This window comes from Lupinus angustifolius, chromosome LG09 (assembly GCF_001865875.1).
Source record: "Lupinus angustifolius cultivar Tanjil chromosome LG09, LupAngTanjil_v1.0, whole genome shotgun sequence".
NCBI classification, from domain to species: domain Eukaryota; kingdom Viridiplantae; phylum Streptophyta; class Magnoliopsida; order Fabales; family Fabaceae; genus Lupinus; species Lupinus angustifolius.
Window position 1 is genome coordinate 21,388,343 of NC_032017.1, and position 27,696 is coordinate 21,416,038.

At 34.2% G+C, this 27,696-nt stretch overlaps 6 protein-coding genes across 20 annotated transcripts; all 6 read right to left on the reverse strand.

The window, feature by feature from the left end:
* LOC109356857 (DNA-directed RNA polymerase III subunit RPC8-like) lies at positions 654 to 24,292 on the reverse strand. Of its 3 annotated transcripts, XM_019600446.1 has the most exons (9): positions 24,278 to 24,292; positions 10,689 to 10,695; positions 3,535 to 3,663; positions 3,329 to 3,424; positions 2,845 to 2,932; positions 1,993 to 2,077; positions 1,804 to 1,885; positions 1,636 to 1,725; positions 654 to 877 (listed from the first exon to the last, which is right to left on the reverse strand). In XM_019600446.1, the coding sequence occupies exons 3-9, from the start codon at positions 3,643 to 3,645 to the stop codon at positions 827 to 829; spliced, it is 603 nt and encodes a 200-aa protein (XP_019455991.1). In that variant the 5' UTR covers positions 3,646 to 3,663; positions 10,689 to 10,695; positions 24,278 to 24,292; the 3' UTR covers positions 654 to 826. The 3 variants fall into 3 exon arrangements, with proteins under 3 accessions (XP_019455991.1, XP_019455992.1, XP_019455990.1); XM_019600447.1 differs by lacking the exons at positions 10,689 to 10,695; positions 24,278 to 24,292 and having other exon boundaries at positions 1,636 to 1,720; positions 3,535 to 3,698; XM_019600445.1 differs by lacking the exons at positions 10,689 to 10,695; positions 24,278 to 24,292 and having other exon boundaries at positions 3,535 to 3,697.
* Positions 5,111 to 8,335, reverse strand: LOC109356851. 5 transcript variants are annotated; one of them, XM_019600432.1, is made up of 6 exons: positions 7,984 to 8,335; positions 6,386 to 7,301; positions 6,244 to 6,284; positions 5,894 to 6,156; positions 5,518 to 5,580; positions 5,111 to 5,429 (listed from the first exon to the last, which is right to left on the reverse strand). In XM_019600432.1, exons 1-6 carry the CDS (start codon positions 8,213 to 8,215, stop codon positions 5,355 to 5,357), a joined length of 1,590 nt encoding a protein of 529 aa, XP_019455977.1. In that variant the 5' UTR covers positions 8,216 to 8,335; the 3' UTR covers positions 5,111 to 5,354. The 5 variants fall into 5 exon arrangements, with proteins under 5 accessions (XP_019455977.1, XP_019455974.1, XP_019455976.1 ...); XM_019600429.1 differs by having other exon boundaries at positions 5,894 to 6,284; positions 6,386 to 7,302; positions 7,988 to 8,335; XM_019600431.1 differs by having other exon boundaries at positions 5,894 to 6,284; positions 6,386 to 7,280.
* Positions 8,805 to 12,387, reverse strand: LOC109356850. Of its 2 annotated transcripts, XM_019600426.1 has the most exons (4): positions 11,981 to 12,387; positions 11,087 to 11,161; positions 9,061 to 10,655; positions 8,805 to 8,947 (listed from the first exon to the last, which is right to left on the reverse strand). In XM_019600426.1, the coding sequence occupies exons 1-3, from the start codon at positions 12,296 to 12,298 to the stop codon at positions 9,087 to 9,089; spliced, it is 1,962 nt and encodes a 653-aa protein (XP_019455971.1). In that variant the 5' UTR covers positions 12,299 to 12,387; the 3' UTR covers positions 8,805 to 8,947; positions 9,061 to 9,086. The 2 variants fall into 2 exon arrangements, with proteins under 2 accessions (XP_019455971.1, XP_019455970.1); XM_019600425.1 differs by having other exon boundaries at positions 8,805 to 10,655.
* Positions 14,244 to 16,944, reverse strand: LOC109356854 (peptide methionine sulfoxide reductase A1-like). Of its 2 annotated transcripts, none has more exons than XM_019600436.1 (4): positions 16,844 to 16,944; positions 16,728 to 16,757; positions 15,390 to 15,913; positions 14,244 to 14,538 (listed from the first exon to the last, which is right to left on the reverse strand). In XM_019600436.1, the coding sequence occupies exons 1-4, from the start codon at positions 16,902 to 16,904 to the stop codon at positions 14,284 to 14,286; spliced, it is 870 nt and encodes a 289-aa protein (XP_019455981.1). In that variant the 5' UTR covers positions 16,905 to 16,944; the 3' UTR covers positions 14,244 to 14,283. The 2 variants fall into 2 exon arrangements, with proteins under 2 accessions (XP_019455981.1, XP_019455980.1); XM_019600435.1 differs by having other exon boundaries at positions 15,390 to 15,924; positions 16,728 to 16,749; positions 16,844 to 16,919.
* LOC109356856 (ubiquitin thioesterase OTU1) lies at positions 17,594 to 22,264 on the reverse strand. Of its 7 annotated transcripts, XM_019600438.1 has the most exons (10): positions 21,944 to 22,048; positions 21,083 to 21,173; positions 20,931 to 20,976; positions 19,908 to 20,016; positions 19,196 to 19,287; positions 19,049 to 19,111; positions 18,649 to 18,767; positions 18,005 to 18,080; positions 17,802 to 17,903; positions 17,594 to 17,767 (listed from the first exon to the last, which is right to left on the reverse strand). In XM_019600438.1, exons 2-9 carry the CDS (start codon positions 21,145 to 21,147, stop codon positions 17,847 to 17,849), a joined length of 627 nt encoding a protein of 208 aa, XP_019455983.1. In that variant the 5' UTR covers positions 21,148 to 21,173; positions 21,944 to 22,048; the 3' UTR covers positions 17,594 to 17,767; positions 17,802 to 17,846. The 7 variants fall into 7 exon arrangements, with proteins under 7 accessions (XP_019455983.1, XP_019455987.1, XP_019455988.1 ...); XM_019600442.1 differs by lacking the exon at positions 21,944 to 22,048 and adding an exon at positions 22,136 to 22,264 and having other exon boundaries at positions 17,594 to 17,903; positions 21,083 to 21,190; XM_019600443.1 differs by lacking the exon at positions 21,944 to 22,048 and adding an exon at positions 22,136 to 22,240 and having other exon boundaries at positions 17,594 to 17,903.
* LOC109356858 (reactive Intermediate Deaminase A, chloroplastic-like) lies at positions 23,553 to 26,059 on the reverse strand. The gene is made up of 6 exons (XM_019600448.1): positions 25,848 to 26,059; positions 25,637 to 25,752; positions 24,795 to 24,839; positions 24,311 to 24,384; positions 24,180 to 24,229; positions 23,553 to 23,778 (listed from the first exon to the last, which is right to left on the reverse strand). Exons 1-6 carry the CDS (start codon positions 26,011 to 26,013, stop codon positions 23,684 to 23,686), a joined length of 546 nt encoding a protein of 181 aa, XP_019455993.1. The 5' UTR covers positions 26,014 to 26,059; the 3' UTR covers positions 23,553 to 23,683.

Below are 27,696 nucleotides of genomic sequence, written 5' to 3' on the forward strand. Positions count from 1 at the left end.
TAATACTCAAACCCAAAACTTCACTAAAGGAAAAATCAAACTACTTACCACTTACGTCAGCAAGTTGATAGCTACTATTAAACTTGAGTCTAAACTTCACTATCAATAATCTTCCTTAGATTCATGAATGTGTATACCTTTTGACTCAGTTTACTTTCAGATATGTTTTATGCAGACTATAAAAGATCAATAACCTCAACATTTTCACAGCAAATAAAAGTATGCAGGTAGTAATCTGTATCAATAGATTGTAATGAAATATTATAAAAAATAACTGAAGTAGTGATTTAAAGCTACAACTTCAATATAGAATTGTAAAAGAAAATTGGCTATCACTGTAAATTATACACAAATGGGAAAATGAATTCCTACTTACAGTGTAAAAAGGTGCATTGTTACCCCCAACATTATGATATTGCTTATGAAACATCAGTGAATTGTGATTTAATATATAATCAATCCATGTTAAATTCATGACCTTATTTAGATCACAACTCAAGTAATCTTACACTTGATGTCTAGATCAAATTATTTATTATTTAATGCTTAACTAACAATTAATTTCTGAAGTCCGTATCACCAATAACTACAACATTTGACAACTAACCAAAGTGTCAGAAGCCAAGAAAAAGATAATTTGGATACCAAAGATATATTCATGTATCAAATATATATAAATATACCTATTCTTTCCTCTTATGCAAGGTTAAGTACTCAGGACTTAGGAGAAATAAATAAAAATGAAGGCAATGCCACAATGATTCCATTAAATACTATTCAAAGCATGTTCAGAAATCAGGCTTGCTCCTCCACAACCTCTTCTCCCTCAAACCCACCAAGAAACAGGACCCAAACCTTCATGGTTTAACAATGATGCCTATAAAATAGACACCAAGATAAGTCACTTTTCGAATTATGTATAATCATAGCAACAACCATTTTACTTCAATGAGGCTTGTTTGTAAGGATAATAACCTATCTTCATAGTATACTTCGTATATGCCAAGAAGTTCAAACATGGTTGGTTTAATTGAATCAAGAGGGGCAAAAGATTGCTTATGTTGAAACTAATAATATTTTCATTCATTTGAGATGTGATGGAAAATAAAAAGTAACTATAATGAAGAATGTTATGGCAGAGAAAAAGAAAATAAGGCAAAAATAAGTCTTTACAATCCTAGGTGAATAAATAATTAAAAAAATGTTTACAAGATCTCAACAAATCATTATCCGTTTTTTTATCAACCAACAAAAACAACATATATTGTAACAAATGTTAAGCCATGAAAGCCATCTAAATTAAATTATTAAAATGACAAATTAAATACACCATCCAATATAAAATATAAACATGAAAAGTAAGAAGTTTGATTAAATCAAAATTCTAATTAGAAAAATTAATAAATTACTTATCCTAAAAACAACAATGATAAACAAAAAAATCAATATAAACCCCTAGCACCAAATTTCAAATATTAACAAAAATCCTCTTCCTCAAATATTGATAATGAAATACTTTTGGTATGTACTATTCAAAAAGCCATATATCTCACGTGATTTAAAGTATTCACGCAAATGCATAACTATGGGAGTGTAGAAGGTAGAGGAAAAGAATAGTGAATAACAAATACTTACAGTAACCAACATGGGGGCAAATGGCTTTGATTCTTTTGGTTGCTCCACTGGAACCGGAGGGTAACTCACACTTTGAACTCGGAATCTGATCTGTCATATTGGCTACCAAAATTTAGCATATCTTTGTTTCCCAAGCATACAATTAACAAAAAGGCAAAGGAGTCTAACCTCAGCTTCACTATCCTCAATTGGAAAATGTTCCCCCTCATAATCCCAAAACCATGTGCCTTTCTTGCTGTCATTTTCATAACTGCATATAAAGTAGTGTTGAAAATTGAAATACATAAGAAAGGATGCATTATGTAATTGATATGATGACTATTAGTGAAAAGTAAAAGTAAATAGAGGCACCATCACCTATTTATTGGATCAGCCTCAAAGTGATTTGGGATGGGCATGAGATGTGCAGGAACATATATGTCGTCGAAGAATCCAAGGGACACTGCCAACCATAAACTCAAACTTACTAAGCAGTGGCTATCAAGAAACATCTCAGCATTTGACAATCAGTTAATTATTTAGAGGATGCAAACATTGGATGGTGTTACACAACGCAAATAATAGGCTGCTGTTAGTATCACAACAGAGAAATGAAAACATTGGATGATGTTACACAAGTCAACATGCAGGGTAACATCATTGTCTTATCTTGTTTTAACATAGTTTCATGTCTAATTAACTTAACATTGACTCTATTCACCCCAAAAACATGAACATTGCCTCCTATCAAGGTTGGAATTCTCATATTCCAACAGGGCCAAACACTAATCACAACCTTATTTTCCTAGAGTATCAGAACAATAAAGCCACCTCTCATCAGAAAATACACAATGAAAAGCGGATGCTTTATGGAGTAAAAGCCTGAAAGAAACTTAATATTTTGTGTGAACCAAGATGAATTAATATTTGACCTGCATCAGGAACGGGTCAACAGGAGCAGCCCACAAACAACTTTCAAGTAACTATCTTGTACTACAAAAACAACATTAACCAACTCCCCTTACCTAGACTTTTTTTCTGGACAAAAATCTTAAAGAAGCATTATGCTGCATGTGACAATATATGAAAACCGATACTGAATTTATGATTCTTATCCAGCAATAATCAAGAAATAATAGATACCACAAAATACTGAATTTATATGGAACTAAATTATCCATGTTAAGTAAAAAATACAATTGAGGAAGCAGCAGAAAATATAAGACATACAGCGTAAGCCATCAGCATTAGATGCAAGAAGTTTTGCAGCAATAACCTCCCCCACAAATGGACGAAACATAACCAAATTAAACACCACCTGCCAGAAATATCATAACCAAATATGAACATCATTTCTGTCATCAAACAACAACAGTTTGCTTTTAACATCAACATTTATGTGTACAGAAATCAAAATTTAAAGATTTAGTCTTGAACATGGGATCTTTCTAACTCATGATAGAGTTAAAAATATTACATAATCTTAAAAGCCCACATTCAACTCCAAGAACGCATCATGTAGAACATTAGGGTCAGTTTGCGAGTTGATTATTAGAGGGCAATAAAGGCAACGGATAGGCTTCAGAGCCATGAAATACACTTGTGAGATGACTCTCAAGCCTTCACTTCCTTCCTCCTTAAAAATCAACTCGCGGACAAACCCCTAAGTTCAATGCTACGGCGAAAATATCAAAACGAAGTGACGAATTCATACCGTATAGGTTGGAGCACCATCACCAGGGAAGATATACCCGCCCTCAATGGATCTAATATCATATAGAGATATGCAAAGACCCAAGTTTGCAATAACCTGATATACTAACAGAAACCCAAAATCAATGCTAGTAAATGAAAAGACATAAATAAAGTAGAGAAATATGGGTAACATAGGAAAGTGAAAATGGTATAGGAAAAGAAAACCTTGTCCAAGAAAAGCTTCTCAATTTCCATCTGCATAGCTTCTCGAATGGGAAGAGTAAGAAGAGAAGGAGGCAATGGCAATGTGTGCTCAATTCTACTCAGATAAAACATCTGGAGTGAACTCAATTACAGAATTTCGATGCGGATACAACGGGTACACGCGGGTTTTCTATATTACTGGTGAAAGTTAGAAGATGAAAGTTTTCAGTAGAGATAAAGTTTCAGTGAAAATAGTGAGTTTGTGATAAGATATAAAGATTGGTTGCAGAATTAGTAATGGAAGTGAAAGTTGAAAGAGATGAAGAGAATGGCGTAGTTGATACCTCGCTCGTAGTGGAAGTGGACGCTCAACAAATCCCACTCGTTACAGAGATTAAGATATTAGGGAGAGTGAAGAAACTAGGGATTTTGGAGTAAGGGGTAATAATGTAATTTCTTATATACATCACCTTTTTAGTAAGGAATTAATCCTTTTGAAATTCGTAGTTGTTCGGTCGCTCACGAGAATTGAACTCTCGACCTTGGGGTTTAAGGATTAGTCGTCATGTGTTTGTTGCGAGAGGTTCAAGGATTCCTGCACTGCCTGTTTTCAGTGTCAAACGATATGAGGTTTTTATAAATAAAATAATAAGTAATATAGATATGGTATAATACATACGTATGTTTATTTTAAACTCTTATGATTTGAATTTAATATGTATATACTAAAAGTGTAAGTATTTTTTATACTATCAATAAATTATTTATCATTGATTTAAAAATCATCATTGTCTCTCAAACAAAAGTTATATAAATCAACGGTAGATGATTACCCGTGCTGTTTTCCTCTTCAAACATGTATAACATTATTCATCTGCTATAACTAACACGTTTATCTATATTTATGATGGTGTCATGTTCTATTTATTATTCCTTATGATGGTGTCATGAATATGCAACTTAAGTGATTACAGTTTAGAGGTGTGTTTGATCAAGCAAATGATGTTCACCGCCTACTCAGCTTTACAAAGGTATATCTTTATATTGTGTTAGTAGTAGTATATGAATGTAATGTCGGTAATCCTTTTCTTATATAACAATCTTAGAAAGGATATAATGATTTGTAAAGGATAAATAACAACATTTGTGCACATTTGTGCACATGTCTTATAATCATGTCAGTATTCTAAGTTTACTCTGCAAGCTTCATTTACTTTCTTCTTAGAGGAGAATGAAGAAAAAAGAATACTCGAAACATGAAATATACTTGTAACATAACTTTGAAGGTTTATTTTTTCCATTTGTCATTTCTAAAACTAAACTAGCAAACAAACCTTAAAGATACATCATCTGAATAGCAAGCTCCCTATGTAGCCATTTCTTTTCAAATGAGGATCACAAGGGCAAAGCTATTGCATTTAGAACCAAATGTTGAATAAAAAAAGAAAATCAGTAAATGAAAGCACCATTGTGGAATTGTGGGGTGTGAAGAAAAGGTGAACCAATATTTCAAGCTGCAGTTTGATGGTAGTAAGACATAGATATATCAGTACTCAGTACTTCACAGAATCACTGGGATCAGCTCAAGACAATATACTTGCAATGATTGCGTTGCATTAAAATGGCAGTAAAAAAGTGCCCAGCCAAACACTCGCACACCATGTTGCATGCTACACTGCTACCTTTCTTGCCCCCATCCGAAACATGATCCCATAAGTTTATGAAAAATTGAACACAATGTAACTTGTAAGGTAATGCTAAGAATATGATAAAACTACAAGTAATTTACAGGATGAGGATTTGAGGACCAGGCAGGGAATAAAAGCCTTGCCATCAAATGCTTAGTTTCTCTTCTTGGAATTTGTCTTCTTCGCACTTGTTTTTGCTTTTGATTTCTTGACTCCTGCTCCACTCTCCTGAAAGCATCAAAGGCATTCAGTGCCATATCCATCCAAAGGGACAATAAAACATCATATTAGCATGTAAGACTGCAAGTAGATGTACCTTCCGATATTGTCTATAAGCAGTTCCGCCAGTCAACTCTTGCCCGCTTTTGCTGACATAAACCTGCAGTGGGAGGATAAAGAATAAGAGTGATATGCCAAAATATGATCTAACAAGGGGTTCAAGATAACTAAAACAAAGATTCAGAGAGTAAATTGTTGAACTAAACCATCAAGGTACATTTTGGACATTGTGATATGTAATATGAAAATTATATTTCACTGCATCTATATAACACTTATGAGTGATGTTGCATTTCAGTTTTAAATTATATAACAAATCTGTCCTGACTGTTCACGTAACTTATATTAACAGCACCAAGCAGCATCAGAAAAGAAAATAAATTCAACCAGGTAATACCATTGACCAGACATACCCTTCTTCCATCTGATGTATACCAATGACCAGAAGATTGACCACTTGCTTGAACACGCCTTTGGCCTGCATCCTTTGGCATATTGGCGCAGCTTTTGGGTTCCACCCAGTTTGTAGAAGTACGAGGAACATTTGAAGAGGTTGACTTGTCTTTTTTATTTTTACCTTTTGACACATTGCTCTTAGTGCTGTTTCTTCTTGTGGTTTTCTTTCTAGAAGATTCTCCTTTGCTTAATGGGGAATTAAACTTTGGATCTACCCACCGTCCAGAAGCTTCAAAGGTTTCATCAACAGTCAAATTTATCGATTTGTTTCCCCCCCTTATTGAGCTGCTAACATAACCTTTCCTAGCTTCCTGCTTTTTAGAGGAACTTGTGCTGCCAAATTGTCCCCTGAAATCAAAATGCAAAATAAAAAATAATATAACTTGCAGAAAGTTTCCTTTTCAAATTATTACCAAAAGATAAAAATTGCGGGAGAAGAAAATATTTACATGTAATCTATAAGTGAGACATTATGTTGATGATTCACGCTGCTGACACCTAGCGGAGAAAAATTACACAGGCGCCTGCGAACTAATTGCTGAATTTTTGGATCCTCATGGAAAAAATAACAATGAGCAGGAGGAAGGGGGCCAGCTGACTCCCATAGTTGTTGATCCCTTTGGCAACTAGAGTTAGCCCCAAAATATCTTCCATTGTGACTTTCTGATATATCAATCACTGATTTCTCCACTTCTTTGTCCTTGGAAGAGCGAAAGTATTCTTCATATATCTCATTGAAGGCAGGCGTTGGAACGGAAAATGCCTTCACCGGAGAAAAATCTTTCCATAGATCCTGATCTTGGTTCATATCAAATGACATTTTTCTACTCTTTTCAAAGGAATTCACAGGTTTGCTTTGGTTACATGCTGCATACTTTGAGCAGGGGTCAATTTTATGGGTAGCACTAACATCTTCATCTACTAGATCATCAGAATCGGAATCAATCAATTGAAACTTTCGAAGAGGACTACTTGCTAACTTTGGAAACAGTAACCCACTCGGTCCCGTCTCCATCTTAGAAGAACCACTTTGTACAAAGGAATTCACAGTTTTGCTTTTGTTACATGTTGTAGCCTTTGAGTGGGGGTGAATTCTCTGAGCAGCGCTAGCATCTCCGCCTGCTGGGTCATCCGAATCAGAATCAATCAATTGAAACCTTCGAAGAGGAGTAGTTGTTAACTTTGGAAACATCAACCCGCTCTGACCTGTCTCCATCTTAACAGAAACGGGAATATCTGAAGCTTGCTTCCGTTTTCTCTCACTACAGTTGCTCGACAAATGAGGAGTTAAAACTCCACAAACCTTCAATGAAACTTTTGAGCTGCTACACACAGAATGATTCCGCGCTGACCAATGTGCATGTGCATATCACATTAAAATGTACTTTAGAATCAAAATCAATCACTTCTATCACAGTACAATGACTGAAAGATTAAATGTTCAGGAAACTTGATTATAACTATATCCTCATCCAGATGACGCACTTTAACACTATATATTTGTTTGAACTAATGAGACAGGTTTCAAATCCTGAATTTTCAGTTAACCAGTGAAACAATAATCTTTAACACTGTGAAGTTTGGTTCATGTATGCAAAATACCTTGACTAGAACCTAGAAGTAATTATTTTATAGTTCTACTACATCAAAATCTATAGTCAACACTATCCAACTCACCAACAGTGTTTGTATAAAAAAAATTGAATTGAAAACAATTTATAATGAAAATCTTACTAGGAAAGCTCTTGAGTGGAGTTAAAAAAACAGTTTCCCCAATAAATAATAAAAACCAAACATGCCATCATTTTTGCGAAAATTACAAACTCAACATCCCCCTTTGTTCAATACTACATAAACCTCCTAGAAGGTGTGAGTGTAACGTCAACAGAAACTTTCAACACATAACTATAATGATAACACAAGATTCAAGGTCTAATTTTCAAACGAGGAAGGGTGGCAAGCGTAATTAAGTGAATTACATTCATACTAAATCTCAATTGTATTAAAGGTAAGAAGTGGAAGAATATGAGATTGTGAGAAACGGTACCTCCTTGAGCAACAACAACATCATCATCATCATCATCCTGAGAGGAAAACTCTTCAATGTCATCGTCAGCATCAAAGGACAAATGCGGAGGACCACGGCGGAGGCGCTTGAGGAAGCGATGAGAAACATGGTTGGGATGGGGAGAAGGAGAAAGAGGAGGGGAATGGTGAGAATCGAGATCGAGATCGAGATCAAACCCTAGAGAAAACGATGGAGCTGTGAAGTCCGCCATGGAAAAGAGAGATAGAGAGATTTGAAAAAGGGAGGGAAATGAAATTCAAGAATCAAATACCAAAATATTGTGTTGTGATAGACGATGATAGCTTCAGATTCTATCACGTTCCCCTCTTTTGTGTTTTTTTCTTTTTCTGAAAACAAATTAAAACTTGCCATTTATAAGTTCTACCTTCTCCCACTATTTTCCTTTTTAAAAAAAAATGGTTAGAGTTTAAGGAGATTAAAAAAACTTTGTATAGAAAATTAAATAATACATGAAAAAATTAATAAACTTGTTTTTTATACAAATCCTTATTCTCAAATGATGATAGAATAAATATAAAATATGATAGAGCAAAATATAGTTTTATTCTAAATAAGCAATACTTGATTCACATTGATGATGATAATATTGATGTGATGGTGGAAATGGGTGGGGAGCACATATGTTGTCTCATAATAACTTCATGTGTCAGTGATTATGATCGGTTGAAAAAACGTATTTAAATTAAAAATCAGGAAAAGATGAGGAAAAGATGATTATGACGATAATATTATAATTTATGACGACCTATTTTAACATTGATACAACACAAGCCACATGCTTACTCAAAAAAATTCTCTAAGACCCCTACATAATGAAGCAAGCAAGGGTTGTTATTACAGATTACAAAGCAACCTATTTCCCTACATGATTATTTGTCACAGAGGAAACTATAAGATTATCTGCTCAATGCTTAAAATATGAATGATAATGAAGAATTGAAGCGCGAACTAATTTGAGGCAGAAAATGTGCATTTATTCATGGCACTTCATTACTTTTGCACAGTACCATAAGCAGCATCTTTGTACACAGGTGAGCTATATATGAAGAATATGCTCACATCTAATACTTCTGTTTAAGAACATGCCGCAACTGAACCTTCTGGCTTTCCATCCTAGCCTCGAAAAGTTTGGATTTCAAACTATTCTTCTGTGGACCGCGAGGAATGCATCCTTTCATGCCTCGTTGCGAATGTGGATTTCCTGACTCAGGAGAGCTCAACTGGTATAGAAAGTCTTCAGGACTTAGTCCTCCTTTACCTGATCCGTGATCAGGAGACATGATTCCCACATTAGATAACCTTCCATTTGAAAGCCTCCCATTCATTCCCTCCACAGCAATTATCTTGTAATTATCCCCGTAGTTTAGGCCTGATCTCCAAAGCCTCACTATGGATGACACCTTCTTCGATTGCTTAGTTGGTATAGAGCAGACTTCACTAGTTTCGGTTATTGGAGTTTCCTCGCCTGCATTTTGTTCCCATTCCTGCACACTCCTCCTCGAGACATTACTATCTCGGTGTTTCTTGCTCAAAGATTGAGCACTCCCTTCTGGTGAATAGCTTGAACCCTGATCCTCAGCATGGCTCACCGTTTCCCATCCACTTTCATCTCCTTCTATATCACCATTGTCATCCATAAATAGATCAGGATGTCTCTGCATGTCATCCTTACTTACTACATTGGCTTCAGGACTCACCCTGTGAATCTTAGAGGCATGACTAGCAGGACTGTGAGAATTACATGGCTCTATATCCCTCTTATCAGGATCACCAAAATTTGCATCTTCAAAAATGGAAAAAATATCATCTGAATTAGGGGGCTCGTATGAAAATCCCGTGATGTCTTGAATGCTCATTGCAGCGGCAGCTTGTTGAAGTGACTGTGCTTCTCTCATCTCCTTCGAGTTTGGATTCAGACCTCTTGAGTTGAGAAAAGTTTCCAAATCTGCTACAAGTTTATTCATCTGTGAATACTTCTCTTCAAGAGCAACTTTTGCATCTATCAACTTCATTTGAACACGTTCTTCACGCCATACTTCAGCCATCTGTAACATCCTTCTCTCCCCTTCCACTTCTTCCCTAAATTTGAAAGATTCCCTCTTCAATGCTTCAACTTCAGCCTTGTCTTCTCCAATTTCCTTGGCAAGCTCATCACACACTTCCTCAATCAATTCTCTGGCCTTCCTTTCCTTATCGTAATCCTGCATGTAGCGCTTTGCTGATAGTTTGACATCTGCCAACTCATTAACCAACCTCGAATTCAAAATTTCAATCCTTTGGTGACTTTTCCTTTCTCGGTTTAATTCTGATTTAATGTCATCAATGTATGCATGAATTTTCTCGTGCTCTCTTCTTCGCCACTGGGCCCTTTCCTCACTTACCTTTTTCAAGAAATGCTCAAGTTTCTTTTTGGAGGAGCGGTGTTCAGTCTCAAGCTCCTGAATTTGTGCACGTGCCTGCTCCAGTTCAGCTTCAAGAGTAGATACAACAGATACAGCATGTACCTTCTGGTCAACCAGTTTCACGTGGCTGTAAATATGTTGCGCCTCGTCTGAAGTTTTAAAACATAAAGGATCCCACTTTGTTGCACCTTCCATTTGAGTGTTGGAAAACTGGAAAGGTTGCTCAGGCTGAAGAACATAAAATTAGTCAAGAATTAGCACTTCAATTGTTTATTATTTCATTTTTAGCAATTAAAAGCAGGACAATTTTAAACTCTTTCCTCAGTTATAAACAATTCATCCTATGGCTGATATTTTAAATGCTACTTTAGCCAAGTAGGTTTACATGAAACATGCGAAAATGTTCAATCCAAGCCATTCTAAAAAATTCTCTACATTCATGCATGGCAACCTTGCTATGATTACGGTTTGTTGTCATATCTTAAGGAAATAGCATCCTTTCACATAAAGCATATACATATAAGATTGAAACAGACATTTGCACAGCTAAGGGTGCAATTCCAACTTGAGTTGCGTATACAGCCTTCAATCAATGAAATCAATTATGAATGGCTGTTACACTTCTAATGATTATATTGAAGGGATGATAAACACCATACCTCACAGAAGTGACCACTCTTTGTCCCAGAGATGGAAGGCAGACTTTGAGATATATGCTTCAGATCAGAACCGTGCTGCAGATGAGCCACACAAGTAATAAGCTAAAAATAGAAACGTATCAAATTGATAATAATGCCAACAAACAAACTACCAATATCTTATATTGATGCAAACCATGTGAACAAAAAATGGCACAACAATATAGCATGTATCGATGAAAACCATTTGTTATTCAACAGGAATACATAGACAACAGAATATCATCCATAAGTAACACAAATCAGAAGATTCAAATAAAGTCACAAGTTCCTCGTAAACAAGCTTCAAAGAATACAAGTTAGCAACACCAATATTAACACTGTAGATATCCAAAATCAAACATCATATACAACAACAACAATCAAGCCTTTATCATCCCGCTAGGTGGGCTACAAGCTTGGTTGTTGTTGTATATCATACTTGTTTTTGGCTATCTACAGTGTTATTATAAACTCAAAAAAATATCTACACGGACAAACCCTAGTCAACTCATTTCCCCAATCATGACAGAGAACAAAATAATTAGGTTTATGAGCAAACTAAATCAAAAATTGCAGGCTTGAAATGATAGTTTCATTTTCAGTTTTCATAGAAAGCAGAATCCATAAATCTCAAGACCCAGACTGAAAGGAATAACAATGATGATAAGGATCAAATCTCATTATCTCACACTTCAACAGTTTCAAATCAATCATAGACACTTAAAAATCAAGTAAAACAAAAATCAGCAGAAAATTTAAAACCTAAATAATACAATAAACTACTTAAGCTACAAAACCAAAATCTAAAATCAGAAACAGCAAATGCATGATGCAAAACAAGCTACAACAAAAAAACCGAACTCAAAGTTTTACCTGAAGTCCCAACCGATCCTCACTCCTCCGGTAACCACTCATTTCCATCTCCGGCATATGCAACCGCCATATACCGGCGGCGAGCCTCCGTGCCGACACAGGAACTTGACTCCGGTTCTTCTTGGTGGCTGAGAAAGAAGAGGAGGTTGTTTTGTCTTGGTCATTGATCTTCCAGTTGAAGAGAGGGGTTCCGGGTCCGGTTCGTTTACGAGTCGGAGCCCCGAATCTGTTGAAACGGGTCGTGGAAGGGGTTTTGGGTTTAGGATTGTGAAGATCTGAGTGAGATGGCGCGTGGAGTGAGTTATAGGGAAACTTCATTGTCTAAAGCGAGTGTGAGATATTCAACGATTTTGTTTGATAAAGAGAGGAACAACGACACAATTTCATTTCATTCGTATACTAAACTACAAATACGTACCTTACACAATACAGAGAGATACGTATCTTTTACTACAATTGGAAATGCTCTCAAACTTTGAGTGCTTTTTTGTCAATGTGTCTGCTCGTACCCGAAGCAGCCTTTTCCGAGTCGGGAATATCACATGTATTTTTTCTATTCACAAGACTTAAACTTACTTAGAAAGAATTAAGTATGTATTACTTGAACCATCAAGGGTAACTTGAGTGTATTTGAGAACATGAAATAATTTTTATAAACAAGTGTTTTATCACTCTATAAATTACTTTCTTTTTATATAACTTTAAACCTCCTTTATATTTCTCGTGTTAATTAATGCTTGTGGGATTTTCCCATAAATTCTCCAAATATTAACACCGATATATAGCATGAGTATGTTAAACTTTTATCATAGTTATTTTGTGTATATAATAACAAAAGTCATAAGTAAATGATAAAATCATATATAATTTTGTTGGATGGAAGTGATGGTGGCAACAATAATAATGGTGCCAATAAAGATATACTGGTAATCATGAGAATATGTTATTTGTGTTGTCTAGAATGGGATGGTGATGATAGTGTGAACAACAATATTAAAGCACGATGATATATGGCAATAACAAAAACAATAGGGTAAGTGATATTGAGGAATATTGGTTCAGAGAGGAAAATTTGTATAAAAATATATACAATATGTCATATTTATGTTATCAATTATAACTAAATCTTATTTAGAATTAAACTTGTACTATGTTGTTAAAATTTTATTAGTTATTTGTATGTGCTTACATTTTTCATGTAAGTTTCTCTTGGTTTGAGTCCCTTTCATTGGTGGGTGTATGGGGTGCTTCTTTCAATTTATTCTTAGCATTTTGTTTATAATTTTAATATGAATCTTCTTTGTATATAAAGGTTTACTTTACAGGTTATTATTATATTTAATATTTTCATTTCCAATCCATTCATATTATTTTTTCCTTAATAAAATCAAAACTTCTTCAACGTAAGGCGCCAAACTGAGTGTAATCACGCGCTGCTTGTTCCATAATTCCATCATGGCAGAATGTGTCCTATGTATTTGTCTGTATCCAGCCAAAGAAAGCATCCGAGGGGGAACATCCACGTGGCAAACGGATGAGATGCCACATAGGAAATGTGTTATCCAAATTTAAACGTGCACCCATGTGGGGGAGAGAGACTTGCATAGAGACGTATAAAGACAATCAATAAAATCTTGACAACACATTAATATTTTAATTCTAATTAAATTAATCTCAAATGATAACATCAAATACCATAAAATGTACTTACTATCAAATTTGACGTGTTACAAATTTCTCTCCATGTGGAGTTGGCCTTTTTTTGCAGAAATTAAGACTTATTTTAAAGAGACAACATGAAGAAATATAATAAAAGTGTAACATATATATATCTTCTCCCACTTTCCCTATATTCATTTTTTTCTCATAAAAACTTGTTTGTATTAGTGTGTTATTACATTTTCAGTAAACATGAGAGTCCATAAGAAAGTCAATTTAAAGAAAGAGAATGAATTATTTCCTTATATCAGGAGATAATTTATCTCCTCCAGCTAATAAAAGTATAATATGTGTATTATTTTGTTTAGTTTTAAAAATATTTTTATAAAAAATGATTAAATAGGACATATATCATAATTTTACTGACCGAGAGAGATAATTAATTTCCTTATACCACAATATACTTTATTCTCTTACATTTGTAAAGATACTATCCCATCCATGGGTATGCAAACTCTGTATCGGCATTCAAATATAAGTGTCCATAAGCATTGTTAGTATATATATATATACTTACAAAAGTATCAATTTTCAACATCCAAGGAACCGGTCATTATGATCCATGATGGTAATTGACATGAAAACTAACCATAGCATCGAATGGGATCATTGCAACCTTTAGCAGCAGATTGCTTGAAACCAAATCGACCACCTTTCTCAAGGTACTGTTGATGGTATTCTTCTGCTCGGTAGAACTTCTTGGCAGGAAGGATCTCTGTAACAATCTTCCTGTTCAACTGTTTCTGTTGTTGTTGTTCCAAAGATTCCTTGGCTTCTTTCTCTTGTTCAGGTGTGTAGTAGTATATTCCAGATCTGTACTGTGTTCCTACATCACCACCCTGTCACAACATACCAAACAAGTCGTCACTACGCGCTTAAGCCATACGATGAAGCATCCATGTGCAGCTGCATCGCCATTCAAACATACATGCATGGATTTTAATGAAAGGTAGAATTGCAGAAACAAAAGGGGGCAACAGTGAAAGGGTAGAACATAAGAGCACAAATTCTAGATGCATTAAGATTGAGGGAAATAGATTATTCATTATTCTATATCAAAATGGTTTTCTACATGCTTATAGTCATTCTAGAGGCCTATAACGCACTTAGTCCAACATATACATTCCTATGCTTCCCAACAGATTAATTATTTTACTGTGGGAACCCCAAAAAAAACAATACGAGAAATAGGAACTAGTTAATTCCTGGAATGAAACAAAGCAAATATTAGCATTTGCAATTAACTCTGTATAGAGTAATGGTAAATGGAAAATACTATACATTAGGAAAAGACACATGATATGATCCAATAATATATTAAACCAATTCAACCTTACATTAATAAGTTCGGCAGAAGATATATAAGTCTCTCCCTTTCATCAGGGATGAGGGCCTAATATTAAGTCTCATCTTCTTCTCCATCTGTATTTCCATTTTTCTGCTTATCATGAATTAAATCTTTCAACTTTAACAAGTTAGATGGATATCTTTCCCTCCTTATTTCAAGTTAGATAGATCACTAGCTTCTAACTTCTTAAAAACTTCTTCAATCGTATTAGGAAAACTTGAAGCATATGAAAGTGGAATGTCCAGACTAGTTTAATCAAAAGAATAAAAGAGCCAGGTATCACTTATAAACAAGACCAACTCAATTTAACATTTATAACACAAGCAAAAACTCTATGCATACCTGGCGGTTCAGTGTGGTAGGATCATGTTTAGCCCAGAAAAAATCAAGCAGAGTCTCATAGCTACATGTTTTGGGATCATATTGGATCCTTACAACCTCCGAGTGGCTTGAGGTCCCCGAACACACATCCTCATAGGTTGGGTTATGCAACAACCCCTGGCTGTAACCAACCTCTGTCTTGCTCACCCCAGGGATCCTCTGGAAGACCAACTCGACACCCCAAAAGCAACCGGCACCAAACTGGGCAAACTGCTGGCCTGGTGCTGGTATGTCATCATCTGGTCCCTGAGGAATGGATGAATCGATGTTTTCAGGTGTCCTTGCGCTACCAAACCCAAGTCTATTCAACAGGTTCATGGAGGGCTTGTTGATGGCAGTACGGGGACGAGTTTGGGCAAAGAAGCAAGAACGTTTGACGGAAAATCTAGAAAGTGATGGCAATAGCTTGGTTTTGGCAGGACCAGAAAGGGAAGAAGAAATGAACACTAGAACATTGGATGTGGTGGTGTAACAGTTGCTGGTTGCTGTTAAAAGTCTGTGTAAAATGAGATTCATTTTCTAGAAGAAATAACGAATTTAAAAATGGCCTTGTACATAACGAAGCAAACAAGACAGCCACAAAATTGAGATGACAAGAAAACTGAGCAATAAATTTAACCAACTGACACTTGTTAAAAGCTACAAAAGGCTTAGTAGATGGTTACAAATTACAACAACAACCAAGCCTTTATACCACTAGATATGGTCGGTTACATACGTCGAACGACGTCATAATTTTCTATTATAAATCATGTTTATTGACAAAACATTGAGCTTTAAGTCTTTTTATTAGAGTAACACCTAATAGTGTAAGCAGCTCCCAGGAATGATGGAACACAAACATATATGCATGGTATAAACGTACATATCAAGTTCGGCAACTAATTTCCTAATTCTTTACAAGAACGGTTTGAAAGAGCAAATTCTGATTTCTGAGTTCTGACCAGTAAATCTCACATAGAATTGAGATTAAAAATAACTACAAACTCACCACACTTTATGCTCTAATCCTAACCGCACATATTCATTCTTCTCAATCTCATACAACATAGTTTCCCATACACGTGTGTGCGAGCCTAAAAGTATAAAATATAAAGTGCATAATCACATACAAGTATGATTTACCTTATTGCAACATACAATTGATAGAAATGGATATAATCATATATGATATACCTAACTATTGGATCAGAAATTGTGCTAAATTCAAATAAAATTATATCGCCGCTGATGCATATTCGAAGACGTATTAAACTATATTGCAATAATCGCAGAGACAAAAAAGGAAATGAAATATACCTGTTCCGCAAATTCTCATGTTCTTAAACCCTTCAACAAATAATTAGAATCAATATCCATACACAAACAGATATATAGTAATAAAGTGAAGAGAAATGAAGAGAAAAGAAACGTACCAAAGTGAAAGTGAAAAATGAGAAGATGAGAAAGGAATGAGTCAGTGAGAAACAATAACATGGAACCTTACTTCTCGAAAAGACTAGAATACCCCTCACATACAAACTTATCCAAAACTTAAAGCACAATCTCATTTTCATTATATAATAATAATATGGATTTTTATATTTTTTAATTAAATTATTAAAGTGAGAGTGAAAGCTTCTGTTTTGTTTTCACACAGGAACGCAGTAATAATATTTTTATTTTTGGGTGTCACTTATTATTTTATAAGTTATTATAACTTTCTATAAAATAATAACATTTTTTTTTCACTCTGACAAATATCATTTTTATTTGGATCCCACAGCATCTACATTTTTTTGCACCATCTAGCTATTTTCTCACTTTCCTTTGGTAAATTGTTTTTAATTAAAAACAAAAGTCAGAAAATAAGAATGACATAGTGGATAACATAGTAAGAACATTTCTATTCCGTTAAGACAACCAGTGTGTTTGCTCTAATATTATGTTTTGTTTTCTCTCTTCTTCTTTTTTTCTTTTTCTAATCTTCAAGTTCATGTTTTTATGACTTTTGTTTTCAACATTATATATCATATGGCTAATAAGAACTCATTAATCAAAATAACACTATGATCAGAAACGGGTACAATGTGTTAGTGGCGTTGTTTCGTTCCTCGTGGCAATATGTTCCACACAAGTTTTTTCTCTTTATTTAACTACATGGTGAAGATAAGAAAAAATTTCAATTAAAGATTAACACCATGGTCAATGTGCCAGTTCCTGTTAATGTCTTTCACTATTTTTTGCTTCTTGTTACAAAACTATTGAAATTACAACATAACTTGTACAATTCCAGTCACAAATAATGTACTTTAATCACTTTCAGTAAAATGATAAAGGACTTTATGGTAATGCACAAACTAATTATCTTTTGCACAAATCATGCATGCATGCTCATTGAAATCATGTAAATTTGAATCTTGCAGTGTATATGATTCATCATCTATATTCTTGGAAGTTAACATGACCAGTTGCTTGTGCATGCTCCACTGCTTCCTGAACATATATATTCATTCACAAAGTACTCAGAATCACAACAGCTAATGACTAAAATGGCACCTATATCATAAAACAATGAATGGGTTATGAGGAATGACCTTCTGACCAATTACTCCAATTTGGCACACCCCGCAGCGCAGAGTAAAGTTCGAGGTGTCGGTGTAACTCCGTTTCCTGACAAAGTGCAGCCATAAATTTAGTGTGTGGGCTAATCCAACCAATCTTGCTTGCACAATAGAAAGAGCCACTGGCTTATCTCTCCATCGAATCAAATTAGCCGAATAGGATAGGCCACTCAACATGATATTCAAATTATAAATTGAGAAGAAAATTTAAAAAGATCATGGATCATAGAAGATCGAAATAAGGTGTTTCAAATGACTCCAATTCCTATTATCACAGGGTTAATATATGTGTTCCTACTGGCAGACACACATTACAATCAAACTATTCATATTCACTTTTAAAATGTGCATAAATAGTTCACCGGTACGGTTTGACAACATAAAAACGCTACGAGAAAATGTAAAAGGTCTGTCAGATTTTCAGTCTCCAACTTAACTGATTTGCTCTGGTTCTAGATGAAAAAGACCAAATCCTACGGAAATTCACAGCAAAACAGCCATAAAGAAAGCAAAGAATCTATATATTTCGGTCATCGTGTAAATATGCTAATGTCGACCTCTTTCCACATATTCAAGCTTCATTTGAAGATAAAGGAACAATAAAAATTGAATACTACCTTTGTTGCTCCTTCACAAAATTAAGGGCAAGCCCCTCAACAGGTCCAATGGTTCTGTCTTTATGTACAGCAAATATGGTTTGATCAAACTCCTCAGGAGCCCCATCAAAGGGAGACATCTGACCGACAAGCTCGAGTTAGGTCCCATAAAAATGAATGAAAAATACATGTAAACCTTAATTTATTATGTGCTCCATGTGTGGCAGATAATATATAAATTACATATCAGCAATTCTCACAATTTACTTCTCAAGCCACAATGAAGTAACTTTGAGGAGATCGTGAGAAGATACAGTTCAATTTAGATTCTAAGGTTCTCTTCCCTACCCCTCCCTTCCCCACTCAAAAAATGCATGAAAGAAAATGGATGGCAAGTAATTTCGGGTAAAAAAATACATACAGCTAAAGCGTCGTAGTGGAGACCATCATAAATCAGCATCACTCTTTCAGAATAGTTTTTTCCCTGTCAAAAGTTTCCGCAAAAGAAGAGTTCATTTATATGAGGTTGACAACTTCAGAGCTTATAGAATGCATCAAAATGGCTAACCTGACCATACAAATCACATCGTGTTGTCTGGATATCATACGCTGCAACTTCACGTCCACAATAGTCTGCTAATATTGAAAGTTCAATTGCACCTATGCAAAGGATATATCTTCATTAGCATATCCATCCAACGAAAACTAATACTGATCTACTGCTAAAGTTGTTACTAAGTATCGAATAAAGTTTGAAATATCCTTTGACGCTTTTATTAAATTCATCAACTACAAAATCTGGAACCATAACATTTTGATCAAAAGTGCATGGTCCATGGGCTTTCAGCTCCGTCTAGTTAAGGGGGAAGAAACATCTGAAGGAATTTTAAGAACTATGAAATGTTGTAGAAGATTGTCTGTGCCATTAGGTTCTAGTCTGGGTATCTAGATGCTTCAACAAAGATGTTCATAACCTTAAGCTAATGTATATGCCTTTTGAACTTTCAGGATTATAATTTTTTGGTTCATATATAGTTTGTAACATATTTATGGTACTAAAGTTAAGCAAAAGCCAAGAAATTAAAATCAAACTAAACCTAAACTTATGTAAGTTTTATCACGCTTCCAAGTTCCAAACGAAAATGATTTCTTCTTATTTTATACAGTCAAACCTTGCACACACTAGAACACCAAAAAATTCCGACTTGCAATGCAAAAATTACCAACATGCACTTTTATGATTATGACAACCATGATTAAGAAGACATCAGTTAACCAACCTCCCCACTTCTCTGGGTCAAGAATCCAATTACAATACTCTGCATTTGGCTTCCCCAAAAATGCTTCAGAATATTTCTCTGGATCACTTGCTACTGTGGCAGCAATAACCTTTAGCAAATCAAACATCACAAAATGTTAAAATACATCAAATAAAATATGTCAACGACATGCTTAACATGTAAAGATATTAGGCAAGGTAATGGTATAAAGGTACCACTCCACTGATATTACTCAAATGACAAACTTTGACTTCTGCATATGAAAAATATATAGCATGGCTCTTGAGAATTATATTATAGGGACTTTGGATGGATTGATGTTCCAACTAAGAAGTTGCTCAAGTTCCGCATCAGGATTTCAGAACAACCAGAGAGGGGGAAAACATTTTGGCACACTTATATCGTACGTCAAGGCGAAGTTTTTGCAAAACAATATACCCCATGCACACTTATTCCACTCATCAGAATCAATCGCAACAATGAGAAACTCGTGTATACTTATTCCACTCATCATCTGCATTTGCATTTCTTGTAGCCATTTTATGATTCAAAAGCCAATTGCTAGTTTACCTAAATTACTATATGACGAGTTAAAGGAATATTTGTTCCACAAATGACAACAGCAACAACCAAGCTCCCAGTACGTGAGGTCAGCTACATGGATCAAACGATGCTATAATGCTCTATTATAAATCATGTTCATTGACAAAACATTGATGTCTATGATATTGTTCCAAAATGACGAAAACAAGATTTTCAGGCATTTTTTGTTTTGGAAACTAATTCAAATTGATACAAACAAAGTGATATGCAAGACAATGCAAATGCAGCATAGCACAATAGCTTTGTTTATTGATTATTATCAGAACAAAGTAGTCAAGATACAGTATTTCAAGGGCCAGGAATGAAGGTTTAGTTGCATCACATAAACGCCCCCACTCTGTTTTTTAATCTTAGAATAAAATTGTCATAACATGCATTTTTAATATTTATAGCAAATAAAATATTATACATGCAAATTACCTGTCTAAACTCAGAAGCCTTTTTTGAATCATGATCCATAACATATCTGAAATGAGGGAACATAATAAAATGAAGAGAGAAAGTTACAAGTGGAACCATGGCTACGATGCACCAATATTGCATGAAAAACGGAACTGTATTCCATTGCTTACCCAACTGCATTAAAGAGGCAACTATTATCCGAGGGAATGACTCGTCTCACGATAATTCCTTCCATGATGCAGATGGCAGATAGCTATTACTCTGAAAATTAATCACGACTGTTGTTCAAAATCCAAAATAAATGATTAAAGAAAGAGGCACATGAGATTTCGCATTAGTCTTAATACATAACATAATCAACAGCCTCAAGGCTACAGATTGATGAAAGTAAAGTTTTTACACCAGGTACGGCTATAAGCTAATGAGAATACGCACCGGATATTGAGACAACAAAGGAGGTATCCATTTTGATAAAAGAAGAACAAAATGCAATGCATCAAAGTAATACTAAATAGCTGCCCTGGGTGATTTGTTGTTATGTGATTACGTAAAAAGGAAGTAGTTTGATACTATAAAGCTCCCACTACATGTGAGTCCAGGAATACCAGACACACTATATGCGAGTCGATGACTATAAATAAGAGGCGGACGGTTGCAAGAGAGGCTGATTCCATGACTTGAATTTATGACCTACTTGTCATATGGCGAAAACTCTACCATTGCACGAAGACTATCTTTGGTTACATAATCTCTAATAAACAACATTGTATATGAGCTCTAACAATGACATGGAGTAACCCCAAGGTTCCCCTAAAAAAACTTGTTACCCACATACATAATTGTAAAGAATTGAGGCAAAAAACATATCCTAGAATTTATAAATAGGCCACAAACAAATACAATCAGGTCCAAATTCTATTGGTGGAACTCAACAACATTAATTTAAAGAAAAGCCTAAATTTTTAGCTACATGCATAAACTGGGAGGGGGATGCATAAAGCAGCTACATGATACAAAATTGAAAAAATTACAAATTTGTAGAAGGTGGAGCACAAATCAGCAAGACAAAGCAACCCCAGATGCAAAAAAATCACAATATATATGCAGAGAGACACAAACAATACAATACAATATAACTAGTATCTTCAAAAAAAACCAAAAAAAAAGGGTTAGTCCAATGAAATGTGCAGATCTATGGGGATTGCTTTGAAAACAAAAAATACCTTTCTTTCTTCCTATGTAAGAGAAACGTGGGTCATAATATAAAAAGAGGTGAGGTAGTGACATTTTCTTACTTTGCTTGCACTGTATTATTGGGTTGGGAATAGTTTTTGTTTTATCCGTTTTGTTGTAAGAAAAACAGTGCATGTCACAGTTTTTGGGATGCTACGTTAATAAAAATGTTTTCCAAAAGATAAATGTTATTATCACATTCAAATTATTATCAGTTATCTTTGGAGTATTGTGAATGAAAAAAATAAATGCTAGGAGAGTTAGTTCTATATACTTATGGAATATTTTCGCCTTGGATAGGATTGCTTTTACTGCGAGTATATATGTGGGAAACCAAAAAAAAATTATTATCATTAGGTCCTATTAAATCACATGATGACTCAAAGGTCAATGATTCGATTTCTATGAACGACACTTGTTGGATACTTGAAAGTTAGGTGAAGTATACTCTTAGTAATACCAAAAAATTATTATCATTAACTAATAATGTTATTCATAATGCTTTGGACATGTATTTTCTCACACAAATAATTAGCGTGAAGCATGTTTCTTGAGCTTGATAGTTGATACCATAATTTAAGATGTATCATTATTTAGTGAGTTAAAATCTGAACATACATTAACTATTAACTAAGCAATGTGAATAAACTTTGATTAACCAGGTTCATTTTAGATAAGCCATTCCTAATAATTAGTGTTTGTTCCTTGGAAGGTTTGGTGGTCTTCAAATCCATGTTCACTAAATTCATGGCACAAATATAGAACGTGTGAATCTGTCATAAGGGGTTAATGGGAGTGGCTTGAGGTGATTTTGATTGAAGTGCTATAAGAAGAAAGTTTATTACAACATTGGGTGGTAGCTCCACTCTAATGGCTAAGTTGTGAGACTAACACATTTGGCTTCACTTTGCTAAGAATCTTCATATCCATAAAGTGTGATAGGGGTGAGCATGACCCGGCCCTACCCACTCGCCTGGTGGCCCGATTGTAATCGGGTCCGAATAGGGTCGGGTCTCATCGATCTAGGTTCAGGTTCAAAAATTAGACCCTCCGATCAATATTTAGGACCGAATAGGTACCAAGTATGACCCGTCCCGACCCGTCCCATGCTCACCCCTAAACTGTGGTATGATGGATTCCAGTCAATCAACTTGTGAAGGAAAATCCCTGGTCTGAGGCAAATTCATTGCACATTTAAAGAAGACAAACATTTGTACCAAAAATGAAGAACTTCAAGTCAATATGCACAATCCATTACACTCCAAGAGTTATATGTTAATGATTTTTCAAAGTCTAGATGGTTTTGTGCACATTATCCCATAGTTGGAGAGTTTCTTTGAATTTCAGCCTAAGATGCAGTGTAGATCAATCAGACAGAACATTTTTGCTATTAGGATACAGCAGTAATAGTCATGAAAAGAGAATCATCCTGAATTATTAATCATCCTGAATCATCCAAAAGTAAAACTCCAACAACACTGTATCTTTCATCTTGCATTATTAACCTGGATTTCAGGTATACACTAAATAAATGATGCTTATAGTGCTGCTATGCACTCAATTTCAATCTTGGCATCCATTGGCAATGCAGCAACTTGATATGTTGCACGAGCCGGGGCAGGTGAAGGGAAATCTGAAACCATTTGAAATGTCATTGGTGAAATTTCTAGTAGGATTAATGAAAAAATACAGAATATTAACAAATGTAGGAGAATCACATTGTTTCAATATGGTACAAATCAGCATGGTAATGTTGTATTCTCTTTCATCAATCTAGTTTCCACACATAGCATATACTATATAACATATGATGACATAACATATTACTTAAGATATGCAAACACATTCTGTGCTCATAATCGAAGTAGGGCCAATTTTTAGAGCTCACGGATAGTAATTATCATCTGAAGTTAAATTCATTGGTCGTTAGTACGACATAACAATTTGTTCCTATGAGGATTTTGCAATCAGAAATATGAAATAGATGCCAAAATATTTTTTTAATAGATACGAGATCACTATTAAGGAACTCACATTTAGCATAGATCTCATTGACTATCTTAAAGTCCTTCAAGTCAGCCAACCTGCACGAAATAAATGGTTAAAGGTAGTGATATCGCTGGAAAAAGTAGACACAATCCAAACTACGTGAGAGGAATGCATACAGAATCGTTGTTTTAACAACCGATGAGTAGCTAGCACCACCAGCTTTGAGGATTTCTCCCACATTTTTTAGAAGCTGCAATATGTAATTAAATCAAATGTAAGCAAACATTAAGTAATACACTTTCACTTGCGCAATGCTACGCACCACAAAGAGGAAAATAACAGCTACGTAAACTAATGCACCATGGTTTTGTTGGAAGTTGCCAATGCTAGCTCTTAGAAAAGCTAAATTTCAAACAATCCATCATTTTTTACTGGAAATTTCTCATTCCTAGTAGTTATTGTTAATTTTGTAGAGGATGAATTTCCCACTTCAACACTATCAAATATTAATCAGCAGTGTCTATGACTATAGGAGCTTGAAAATCAAGCCATACATAAATAATCAAAATTAGTATACACACAAAAACTAAGAGTTCAGAAAAGCCAACTGCATATTCCATAAAAGAAATGTTGCAAGTGAAAAGCTCTATCTTGTTGTACCTGCTCTGTTTGATCTTCAACGTTATCAGAGATGAACTTCCCAGTCTGCAATAGAGAGCAGAAAACATATTATTGTTAGATGAAGCTGGCTCTAGTAACATGATACATGGTTCTTATCGATACGGGTACGGATATGTTACCCTATCAAATATATGGTATGCCGGAAGTATACTTAATTGATATGTTTTTTGGATTTTAGTAAATACACTTTAAATTTTTAAAACTTATTTATATTTTAACTCCACACATTTCTAACTAAAAAAGGTCCACTTTATATCACAAGTTAAATAAACCCCATGTCTCTATTACAAAAAGCCCATATTAGATTAGGGTTTGCAACTCTGTTTTCTACTTCTTCTCAGTCATGTCTTCCGCCTTTCAAAAACACGGAAGAATCGTGAATGGGTTCTCACGAACTGGTTCGTGATACGCAGGGATATGAGCAAATTATGTGACTATGATCTAGCAGTATAATCCATTTTGTACATATAAATACAAAGTGAAATGATCTTTTTGTGGTATTACCAACGTATCCATCACCTAAATAACTAATACTTTCGGGTTGGTGGTTGTCCCTCCCAACAAGTATTGGCCACAGGAATCGAACCCTATACCTTTTGTCATACTAAGGATCTATCTTACACCACTAGCCATATGTATATATATATATAGAGAGGAGGGATCCGTTTACAACAAGTTAAGTTACAGTAATTACACTCAAATTGATGGATTTAAGAAAATGGATGGCTGAAATTGAGTGTAACTAACATAACTTAACTCGAGTATAAACGGATAGCTTCTCATATATATGTTGATATTGAAAGAGTGGAGTTGATGCAAACCTGAGGAAGAAGACCAAGAACACCAGACACAAAAAGAAGGTTGTTGGATTTGATTGCTTGAGAATATGGACCCAATGCAGCAGGGGCATTTTCAGTTTGAACAACTTCCTTGATACCTACAAATGATAATGAAAGGAACATTGCAATGTAACAAGAATGAATAAAGGAGAGAAAAGTAAAAGAGTATTATTAAGTGATGGTAGATACAAACTAGCATGAGTGGAGATGCTTAAGCAAATCAAAGGCGAAGACTTTTTGGAATTGGTGGCGGCGGTGAAGGAGAACGAGCCAAATCCGGCGAATGAAGAGGTTCTGTTGTCTGCCGCCGCCGCCGCCGCCGGAATCAGGAAAAACTTGGAAGCACACAACGAAGCCATCTCACTTCTTAGATATCAGTTCTATTCTTGTGTTGTTTTTTTCTTATCTAAAAGTACCCATTTAAGGATGCACGTATAATATTGATGCAGCGACAGCATTATAAAGAATTATATATAATTAGAGTATTACCCTTCATTTAAATTACTTTTTTCTGAAAAGTCAAACATAATTGGATCGAAAATGAATTGTAAATAATAGTGTAAAAACTCGTACATTGTCAATGTATACATATTTTTCTCTTTAGGCATTTATATTCTAATAATACATTTTTTTCCTCATGTCTGAGTGCGAACCCAAGACTTTATTTAACTATTTTTAATAATTGATGTTTTTCCATCTCCCATTTCCTTATTATTCTTGTGTTAACATTAACAAATTTGTCTAATATTAAGTGTTGGTATGGTCACATGTTGCAATTCCATGTTATAAAATTTTGACAACTCTTTTAAATAAAAAGTTTAAAATTTGTTGATTGAAAATGTAAAGTTTTTTATACTATCAATATATTATTCATCATTGATCTATAATATTTTTGTTTGAAAGTCAATAATAGTTAACATATGAATGATAGAGATTTACTAACGATATAAAAAACACTTATATTGTCGGTGTATAGATATTAGATCCTTAAATAAAATACAAAATAATGTCATTTTGTTCTTCCCTACATGCACCAGTTCTAAGAAAAATATATATTTTAGTCCTTTTGTAAGTACCATATTAATCACCACCAATAAATATAAAAATTTGAAACTCAAACCAAGTTTATTTACCTCAAATTTTCACCCAAAAATCAAACTTTTTCACAATAAAATGTGTGTTGAACTTAAATAGAAATGAACATTGAAAAAACAGGCTTGGCCCTGATATATGTGACAGTGTGGAATGTGCATCATCAATGAAACAATTGAGCATGAAAAAATAGTATAAAATAATATTAAATGATGCTGTGTAAAATATTTCATTAACAATACATATACATTAAACTCAATAAAAATTGATACAGTTCGTAAACTTATAACATAATCTCCTTTAATTTATATTTGTATAGTACATACCATTGCAAAAATATACTCCTTAACAAATGTTTTTGATTCACATCATATTTATAGAGTTTTTTAATAATATATTTTCTCTCCATATATATGGTTATTAATTTATTTGACTTGCATATGTATATTAAAAATATATATTAAATAAGGATAAATATTTAGATATAATTAAACTGTTTCTATTTTGAAGGAAATGAAAATTTTGGAAACTTTAGGATGAATATGGAAAAAATTTATTTCTCTAAAATCATAATCATCCATAAATAATTAATTACTCGATCAAATGAAGTGGATTAATGAGTCACTGGTTGGACTAGTGGGTCAATGGTTAATTTGCATTAAAATTCTAAGAAGTTATAATATTAACTAAAAATTATTTAATAACTTTATACTTCAAATTTAAAAATATTATCATATCTAATTAAATAATTAATAAATAATATTTTATTATTATGAAATGTGATAATTAAGTTAAAAATGTCATCAAACAACATATGTGTCATATTTTAATTGCAAAAAATGAACAATAAATTTAAAATTTAATAAACAATGAACATTTTCTTATATAAGTTAACAAATGAGAAACATAACTATAGATAAGTTAAAAATATTTGATTTTTTTAATATAAA